The sequence below is a fragment of the Micrasema longulum genome, unplaced genomic scaffold (assembly GCF_059751315.1).
Source record: "Micrasema longulum isolate JH-2025_06_02 unplaced genomic scaffold, ASM5975131v1 h1tg003290l, whole genome shotgun sequence".
Classification (NCBI taxonomy): Eukaryota; Metazoa; Arthropoda; class Insecta; order Trichoptera; family Brachycentridae; genus Micrasema; species Micrasema longulum.
This window is the reverse complement of record NW_028280370.1, coordinates 1,510-12,266: the sequence shown is the minus strand read 5'-3', so window position 1 is coordinate 12,266 and position 10,757 is coordinate 1,510. Positions and strand designations below refer to the sequence as shown.

Here is a 10,757-nt window from a genome sequence, read left to right as displayed (position 1 = left end):
GGGGTTCGGAACTCCTAGTCCAGAGTCCGAAACGCTAGCCGCGGGACCACAACCCATCTGTTTCTTTTAGAAATATCTTCCAATCAACTAAAAACAGGTTTGTATTTGTGTGAACGAGTACTTACCGATTTTCTGGTTTATTACTTATTACTCTCTCACCGGAAAATCGAACCCGGAACCTTCCGCGTGCGAGTCAAGCGTCTTGACCACTACACCACGGAGGCCGCCAAGTCATGGTAGAGAGGGGTTTGAGCCTCGGAACTCCTAGTCCAGAGCCCGAAACGCTAGCCACGGGACCACAATCTATCTGTTTCTTTTAGAAATATCTTCCAATCAACTAAAAACAGGTTTGTATTTGTGTGAACGAGTACTTACCGATTTTATGGCTTATTACTTATTACCGTATGCCCTCAGACATTAGTCTGAAATTATTCAAACCCCAAAAAAGGACTGTGTAATACAACAAAAAAATTGCAAAATTAAGTTTTATGATCTTATAGGTATTGAGGAAAACACATTTCTTTAATCTTAGATATTTATTCAAGAAAACCAACTTACAAATATTACGATAAATTATAAAATGTTTATGTTCCTTCAAAGATCTCAAGCAATAACACAAATCCGGCTTTCATTGTTCTTAACATCATCCTTTAAATTACTTTATAATATTATAATATGTGTGATAATATAGTTGATTATAGATTAAAGGTATGTTTGTTATATTCCATTAAGGATGGTTATAAGAATGTAATAGTACAGTAATATATTAGAGATACAGAATAAGTATATTAGAAATACGTTATACAAATGTCCATTTGCCATTAATAATTGAGAAGTTTTAACTTCGCAATTTAAGCTAAATGTCATATTAAATATTGCCTAAGAAATAAAGGAAAAATAAAACCTTTGTGTATTAAAAAAATGCAAAGGTAGTCTAACTGGATAGAACAGCCACTGAGATGATCTACGTTGTGAATGAGTACGTAATTATAGGGTACAAACCGAGGGGACGAATCTAAGGGAAGGGCCTAGAATTATATCCTTAATATAATAATGATCGAAAAAATGAATTTCGTTTGAAGCTTATTGAATAAATATTTATTCTAAGTTTAAATTATGACTACAATAAACTGTTCCAGAATTAACGTACTATTTTATTATGTCTACGTCGGTAATCGATACATTACATTGGTTAACGCTTAGGTATGGTTAATGTGATAAAAAACCGAATTAAAATATGTTTTTTGAATTGCGATAAAAGTCATTTTAAAGAAACTGAAAATATAATATTGCAATTAACGAAATATTTTATGTCTTAATCGAAAATTTTATAAACAAGAGTTAAAAAATAACAAAGCTTATATGATAAAAACTTGCCCAAGTCAAAATAAAAATATTTTTTAAATTTGAAATGATAAAGTAAATGTCACCTACGGAAATGACGTAGATATTTTCAATAATCGCGTTGTTTTCAATATTTTTTTGTAATATCTTATTTTGATGGCACGTATGTATGCATATGTATATTAATTAGTTAATTAATGTATATTAGAAGTTCATCCAAGAAAAATACGTGCAGGCGTTTAATTACAACAGCATCTTTGGCACTTTTGGGTAAAACGGTTTACAAATAATAACGTTCTCAATATCTTGGAAGACATGCGGACATTTTAGATTTTATTTAAATTCTTATTTTACTATTTGTTTTTCAATGCAGTTTTCATGTACAATTATAAATTTTCTATTATCAATTTGTGTGCATCAGATGACATGTTTATATTAAGATTTTAAATATATTTTACAATCTACAAAATATCTACAATCTCTACAGGGGAGCTTTTTATTATTGTTTACTGTTAAGTATGTTTGTGGAATGTTCAAAATAACATACGAAGAAACACATTTTACTGAAAAAGGGGGAGTAAGAACATTCAAATATTTTTTTTAATAGGTGAATCTATGATTTCAATTCAACAAATTGATAGTAAGATCGCTAAAAAAAGTCTCGTGGTTAATTTTCAAATAATGCACATTTATTGTGTAATTAACACGAATTGTGACTAATGTCATTTGTAAGATAAAAATAAGAGTGACAAATATAAAAATAATGACGGATGAGTATGTACTTTCGAATCACACAATTTCACTGTATTTGTCTGTAATTACTTAATAATAATTGTAAGTTGAAAGTTTAGAGATACACATCGGAACTATTAGTTCTGCACATTCTTTCATTTTGCATTTCATACATTTTAAAGTTCATTCTTCGACGTTCATGCAGATGAGACATTCCCAATGATTGAGATCACCATATTTAATACTAATAATTATATACTACTCCTCGTACTCATTTCTTCAATACAGACCGCATGCTTAGTACAGAGTTTGGACGACGTTGAGCATTAACGGTTTAAGTCACGGGCCAAGCACGCGCTAACGTCCACCATTTATTTTTTTGAATTTTAATTTCGCGACTTCATTACCACAACATTGTCGGCACTATGTACTGAGCTAGACTATTCACATTATGAAAAAGGAAAATACTGAATTTTGATAAAAAAACAAACGATTTCTATTGATTTCAAAATAACATGATTTAAAACAAAAATAGTAGCGTTCTCACAACCATCCCGAACTTTACTATCTTATAAATAAACGAGTAAAAATAATGTATTAAATCTGTAATTTTGCGATTCGAGCTGAATCATTCTAAAAGGAAATATGTTTATGATGTCTATAAACATAACTGATTATAAATTATTTCGGTAAAATATATTGACACATATTGATTCGAATTCCGAACATAAAAGAAAACCTACGCGATTGTTCTTGATAGTTTATTTAAATTTAATTTGAAATATTGAAATATGCGCTAACAAATTCAGAATTCTCCTTAATCTAATGCAGTCTAGGAATCGTTTCGCTAGACCACGTTATATTGCTATTTTGACATTAGCCTAGAGGCTTCAGAGAAAATTACAACTAACTTTTAAAGGAATCTGGGAACGGGAACTTAGATGTAATGGCTATTATACCATATTAAGCATTAACTAATATTATATTGTTACTTTAAGTATATCATTTCAACACACTTTTAAGCGGCAAGAATGATATCTTATTTCTAAATGCTAGAGATATTTGTATGTCAGGAAATATATTAACGTCAGTAGAAATGAGAGACTTGGATACTTCAAGATTTAAACTATTCAATTCGTTAATATATTTTTTTGGTTCTGAGTTTATTGTAAAACATATTTGGAAATGAATCTCATTTCACACGTATCGTCCAAATCCAAACGGCACGGTAAAATTGGGGTGGTTTGACATTTATCATATTATTTTGTTTTTATAAAAAAAATATCTAGCGGCTACTTTCAATTAACAATCCTGTAATATGAAATATTGTGCATTTTAGTCGGAATCACGGTGTACTGATTATTGCGTTTACACGGTATTAATTAAATAAATATAATTATTTATCAATCCACCCTACGTTATTTTATTGTGGCGTGTGGATTTTTACCATGGTATGAAATGGGTCTAACTATTGAAGTTTTCTCTATAGTTATTTATTAACGTGGCCATGGTCCATTAACTATTCTAATGATCGATTAATGATATTTCTACGTTATTATCCTAATAAATGCTTTGTTCTGGTATCCGGCATGTTTTACTAAGTTTTGGGTAAAATTTACATGGGTTTTATTCGAAAAAGGGGAGAAACATTAGCGTTAAGTATGAATATCACAGAATGTATTCAATTCATTGAGGTGACCGCTGATAATTACTAATGCCTTAATATTAAGATCTGTATATTCATTAGAGTAAAAGTGCGCATTAAAATGAAGCATTGTGCAATATGGAAATTCGGAGCTAACACTGAGAACATACGGAATATATATTCTAGATGAGATGCTCGTATAAATGCTCCGCTTTCGGCAACTCAGAAGAGAACGAAATTATTTGTAAACCATTTAACCTTTTCCCCGAATACGTAAATAATTCTAATCATTTCATTACCTTCACTATCATGTCGGTTATTGTAATAATTATGTTAACGGTGGCGCGAAGTCAAATTAAGTATTTTCAGCTAAGTTACTTACCATGAGAGAGTATATACACTCATTTTCGCTATTTCGACTACAATCTTATGTAACTAAATATAATGTGTTTTTAAAATCTTAATCTAAAAGCGACCGGACATAAAAGAATTCAGTGGCTGGCTTTACTGGCGATTGCGTCGCGTACCTGAAACAAACCCACGTTTTAAAATGGTTAAAATATGAGTTTTTCAAGCGCATTTTACATATTATAGAATCGAATTTAAAAACTAAGCAATTTAAAAAAAAACAAAAACGGAATAATTACTGACAAATTTTACGAAGACCAAATTTAATGCGCAACAGTTTTTTTTATAATTTTAGCGAGAATGTAAAAACTTACTAAAAAGATTGTTCAAATTTTCGATTTGCAATCAAATAAATTTACAAATTACAGCTGGGATGGAGAACACCTTAAACAAGTGAATATGGAAGTCTAGGCATTTGTAGAGCTTATGACCAGCCATTGGCTGGTTTAAGTGGCCACTTTACACACTGTGTAACATTCACTATTTTGCCTATGTTTGAACATCCATATTTCTTCAATTCTTCCATTTGTTGATTTTAGTGAAGTTAAAGAGCTAAAAACTTTATTGTTTACTAGGCAACGCCTGAAAACAATTTTTTAATTTTTAAACTTCTTCTTGTACCAGTTGGTTTTGTTGCAATATTTGAGTTTATCCAAATGTTTGTAGACAAAAGACTGGATTTCACCCCTTCGGGAGTCATTAAGATTGAAAAATTACAACAGGGATGGAGAATTGTTTTCAGGCGTTGCCTAGTATGTGAAATAATTCAGTTAGATGAATCTCTTCACCACAATAAAGGTTTCGGTTCTTTAGCTTCACTAAAATCAACAAATGGAAGAATTGAAGAAATATGTATGTTCAAAGATAGGCAAAATGGTGAATGTTTTACAGTGTGTAAAGTGGCCACTTAAACCAGCCAATGACAGGTCATAAGCCCTGTAAACGCCTAGACTTCCATATTACCTTGTTTAAGGTGTTCTCCATCCCTGTTGTAATTTGTTCATCTTAATGACTCCCGAGGGGGTGAAATCCAGTCTTTTGTTGACAAACATTTTGACAAACTCAAATATTGTAAACAAATTTACCTTTGTCTTTGCTCCCCTTTCCTCCTTTGTTTCTGTTGCACTTTTTCGTGATCTGACGATTCGGCTCGCATCCTGCATCGCTGTTAGCCTTAAGGATGTCCGTCCTTGTCATTTCTCCATTCTCTTTACATTGGCTCCATGCAGCCTTTTCGTAACGGCAACCTGCTCAAAATTTCAAATCTTTATGCCTTTTTCCTTTTCACCAAAAGTACAAGACTGAATTGAATACTAGGTAGGTAATAAAATCTTCCGAAATATTTGTAAATGGAAGAAAAAGACTTAAAAACTTACAATAAGCAAATAAAAAATAAAATTTCATTCAACAACATTACAAGATTTTATTAAAATATGTGTCTTTACCTCGTTTCTTGCACTTCTTCTGAATAGTCTTAGTTTGTTCGCAAGAGGCGTCTCCTTTCTTCAGAGTGAGCGTGCGGGAGCGGGTGTTGGTTTTGAAATCACAATCATTCCACGGGCCTTTGGAGTAGCGACAAACATCTACGAGAAAATAATTCATATTACAAAATCGAAATCAGAGAACTTAGTTAGTCCAATCATGTCTAAAGAAGAGTGATCATTTTTTAAATAAAAAATGTGCAATCTGGCTTGCGCGTTCAACTATAAAGCGCTAAAGTGGTTTTACAGTTTACAGTTATAACTTTGTAAAGTGAAGCCTCTAGAACGGGCAATTATTTGCTTATTTGTAACCCTAATGATATCCAATTAAAAAAAAACAATTAGTAAAAATGAAATAATAAAAAAAATATTTAGAAATAAACTCAATTATACAGTTACAAATTTCAAACCATAATTGCAATTTCCTGTTGGAAAAGAGATATATACCTACGAGATTTTTATTTACTATCTATTGACTGTCTTCGCATATCTTAGATACTTTTTATAAGCTTAAAATTAGCTTTCTCAGTAAATAAAATTTACATGAGGATAAAAAATATTATTTAATAAGGTATCAATCATTTCTTTAATTTTGTTTCATAAAAAATAAATGATTCTCACTTTTATTAGCCGTTACTCCTCTTTCATTGCGTACTAGAATCTCTTTGTCATTTTCTTCCCAAACCTCTCCTTCTGCCAAGCTGAAATCTACTGCGCACACAAGTAGTACGCACAAAGCCAGCCACTTCATCATCTGAAATAAAACAGAAACAAAATACATGTATTCTCGAAATTAGAATTTGTCGCCAAAGTTAAAAAAAAAAAATCATCAGTAAATAAAATCAGCAAAAACGTTGCATTAAAAAAAATCTCGGTCTTCTTTCTGCACAGTAAGTAAAAGGTTTCTAATGATAGGAATCGACGTAATTTAAAAATGTTTATAGTTCATTAAGAACAAAAAGTCGAAGAACAAATCAAAAAGTGTAGTAATGAAAAAATACAATTGAAATATTTTTGATAGTAATAGCTATTAATGAAATTTGCATAGATAGTGCGATTGTGTAGTGTTTCATAGAGGATGAAAGGCGAGTTTCTGGCGCCTACAAACCAGAAACAACCAGCTAAGGGAAGGTAAACCCGATAGAAAAATCCACCAGAGAAGGCAACGGGAAACCACTCTGGTCATCTTTTCCCAGGAATCACTACGGCGAGTACATCCGAAAAGCAGTTGTCCTGGCCTCGGAGTAGCGCAGGACCAAGATGCTTTCGCTGTAGTGATCGCCAGGGTCGGGGGACCCGACAAGGCACCACAAGAAGAAAATAATGAATAATACTGCATGTTTCTGATGTTATGTTTTCTTACTGTTCTGGATTGCATTAACTGATGTTATGTATTTTCACAAAAACGTTTTATTTTTATGTACCGTCCCAAACGAGTTTTTTAAAACTCCTGTGTGTATAATATTTTGTTCATGTATCATGTTTTATTAGTAATAAAAAACAAAAAAAAACATTTATAAAATACAACAAATATAATGGTATGCCTCACATCAAATTAAGAGGTCTAAGATCAAATAATTTTAAAATTAAAGAATAATATTGTAAGTAATATTGTACGTTTGTTTTTAGGGTACTTAATATTATACTGAGTGTTTGCAACCGAATAAATTGAAAAAAAAAACACAAAAGCGTTATGAAATTAACAGGTAATATTATCATAGCAGTGAACGAATCACGTTTTTGCTGATTTATCAAATATTGAGTTAGGTTATCTGGTAAGGCCTAGAATAATTAACAGTTTCATTGAAAAAAAAATATGATCGCACATTTTTATTGCTAGTTCGAATTTAGCATATGCAAATATGTTATTGTTTTTAAACGACATGCAAAACATCTAATAATTATTATTATCTAGTGATTACTCGACTTTGCGATTTATTAAAATACATAACCGTGTGATATCAACAAATAAAGTAATTATAACTGTCCCAATAAAATAAATCTTTCAGGCAACTTTGTTTATTTAATTTGTTTGTTTAATTTAGTGTTGAAAGTACGTTGACATTTATGTATTGATTGATTTGGTGTTTGTTTTGTAGAACTCCATATTTAAACATATAATATAAGAAATCGAACACTGATTTGAGTCTACTGAATTCATTATTTCATTCATGACATTTGTTTGAAAATGCCCTAACAAGGCGAAACAATTGTCACGATTTTTTTTATTTATATTTGTAAAAATAAAATAAAGTTTTCAGTAGACACAAATCAGTGTTCGACTTTTTTTATTATAAGTTGACATTTATGGTTGATAGAAAATGCTTTTTGGAATTTATAAATTAATTTATATAATTTATAAAAAAGTTTGTAACTGATGTTTGTTTTTTTGATGGAAAATTTCCTTAGAATCTGATTTTAGCATTATGTATAACATTAGATGTTTTAAAGTAATATATTAAAATACGCTTTGCAGAAATAACAAGGTAAATAATATGTTAAAAATACGTTGAAATAATTTTACTTTATATGTAAAGACATTTTTTGTAATGCTAGTCCGAAAGATTTTCTGTAAACAGAAAAAACGCTACAAAAACATTGCAGTCGCAAGCCGCAAGCCTGATGAATAAATAAAAAATCACACAAATGCAAGCCGACTAAGAAAAAAATGCAGTAAAAACATTTGGTTAGCAAATGGTGAGGTATCATTAGGGTGGACTTTTCTGTAAATATGTTTTATGATCTGTAAATGTAAAATGTAAAATATCATGTTACAAAATCTGATTGCAGGAGTGAATTAGATTTAAATTTACTTGAAAATAATTTATTATTTTTATTTCGGGGATTAGGTACTCATTATTTTGGATTATTTATATACCGCTGTTTTTTGCAGAAACTGACTCTAAACGTTTGTACATTAAATCATATAACACGTATTTTAGCCACAAGTAACATCAATACGGTAGTCATTGATTTTTATAATAAAATATATTATGTTGAAAAAGTTATAAGTAAATTACTTTAAAAAAATATGTGCTCTACAAAGAACTCGAACATCTTGCTTTATTAAAAAGGTAGAAACTTTAAATATTTAGTTTATATTATAATATTGTAAAAAGTAAATACAAATATAAACTTACATACCTTTATGTATATTTTAAGTATATATATTTTTTTTTATTTGTAGACGTATCCACTCCACTGGCCCATAGGCACGTTCCGGAGTATCATATTGAATTTACAATAAAAATAAACTTTACTTTAGTTTTTGTTTTATGAACATAAACCTGTGTACAAATATTATAACAGGGAAGAATAACGTTTCAGAGAAGGGATTATAGAAGTCTAGGCATTTACAGGGCTTCTGACCTGTCATTGGCTGGTTTAAGTGGCCATTTAGCACACTGTGTAACATTTTAAAAAAGTTCCTATATTTGAACATCCATATTCCTTCGATTCTCATAGGAGAAATAGTTGTTGATTGTAAAGTTAAAGAGATCAACATATGGAAGAATATAAGGAATATGAATGTTAAAACAATGGCAGAATGATGAATGTGGCCACTTAAACCAGCCAATGACAGGCCATAAGCCATGTGGATGCCTCAACCTCTATATTCCCTTCTCTAAGACGTTATTTATATCCGTTGCAATATTTAAATACTCGTAATAACAGTTCTCTAGAGTGTTGAATTAAGTTCTTGTCTACAAAAATTTGGACAAATACAAAACATTGATGGCTTTAAATTACGATGAAATTTCATAGTGAATAAATGAAAAATAAAATAAATCTACGGGATACATCGTATGATTGGAAAAGGTTACCAATAAACTTAATTTAAATATGTTTTCCCTCTCTGTTGCAACATATTCAAATATGAACAACTCCCTAGGAAGTAAATCCAGCCAGTCTGCAAGCATTTGGACAAACTCAAATCATTGTTGAATAAACTTAATATTAGTTAATCAGTAACCAGCAATGATTGTTAAAAAAAAAAAAAAAATTAAATTGGGATTTTTGTTATTGTTTTATGATATTTATATTGATTGATTCTGTTATTCTTTATTTGCGAAAAAAAAATGTAAAAAGAATCAGTGGAAAACGTTTTTTAGTACGGCCCTGCTTTGTGGGTTCCCCGGAGTTCGTTATTCATACAAATTTACTGTCATGTTTAAAATAACACCCTGTAGATCTTATCAATTAGTTTCTAAAATGAAAAATAGTGGAATGCGATAGTTTGAAAAAGGATCGAATGAGCCATTCTATTTTATAATTTCGATTTTACAATCCACCATTTTATAAGATAGAAAACGAGCTATTTTATTGATTTGAATTATTATTATATAATAATATATATATGAGCGTATTTGAAGCAAACTTTGAAATCTCCTCCAAAATTGGAAAATTAGTTATTGATGCCAAAAAAACTATACATAAAAATCTAACTACCTAAATATTTGCGTTATTTAAAACTATCCCGAAATCTAGCAAAAACAGATTACAATTGAACGTAGTTATGCAGAAAGCAGCCAGTCCACAATTTCGCAAAAATGAGATTTTGGTGTTATCGGGTGCAGTAAGATCAGTTCTATGTTCTGCTAAAAACAGCCAGACTGCTTTCATACAAAAAAACTGTAAAAAATTACCTTATAATAAAATAGTGGCGATCACAAAAAAGGAATTTCCCAATTTGCAGAAAACACCTACAGAACTAGAAAAATCTTACGGTACTTTAAAATTTAATTACCTTGTTTGTAATGTCAAAAAAACTATTGTATTCATTGTTAATCATTAGTCAAAGTCAAAAATATTCCAACTGCTGTGTACATTTGATAATTCACTCTTCTCACAAAGGTGCTATTATCTCAATTTTTACTTTTCTATGGCTGGCTGCTTTCTGCATAACTACGTTCAATTATACTACTTGACACCGCAAATTTGGCATTCTCCATTGAGTTGGTGAAGCATTATTGGGAAATATCACATACGACGAATACCGATACCAATATATAAAATGGATTAAAAATAATTAATAATATTTTCGAAATCAATATGAATATTGTGGAGACATGTTTTCATACATAAATGTGAAAAAGAAATTTAATGAAAGTACTTTGTGAAAAACGCGACGTGTTGGGCTTAGTTGT

The 10,757-nt window shown here is 30.3% G+C and overlaps 1 protein-coding gene across 1 annotated transcript; it reads right to left on the bottom strand.

Annotated features, from left to right (window-relative positions):
• Positions 1 to 517: 517 nt before the first annotated feature.
• LOC148270890 (uncharacterized) lies at positions 518 to 7,377 on the bottom strand. Its single transcript, XM_088242087.1, has 4 exons — positions 6,232 to 7,377; positions 5,575 to 5,712; positions 5,215 to 5,376; positions 518 to 4,248 (listed from the first exon to the last, which is right to left on the bottom strand). The coding sequence occupies exons 1-4, from the start codon at positions 6,389 to 6,391 to the stop codon at positions 4,226 to 4,228; spliced, it is 483 nt and encodes a 160-aa protein (XP_088098213.1). The 5' UTR covers positions 6,392 to 7,377; the 3' UTR covers positions 518 to 4,225.
• Between the last annotated feature and the right edge of the window lie 3,380 nt (positions 7,378 to 10,757).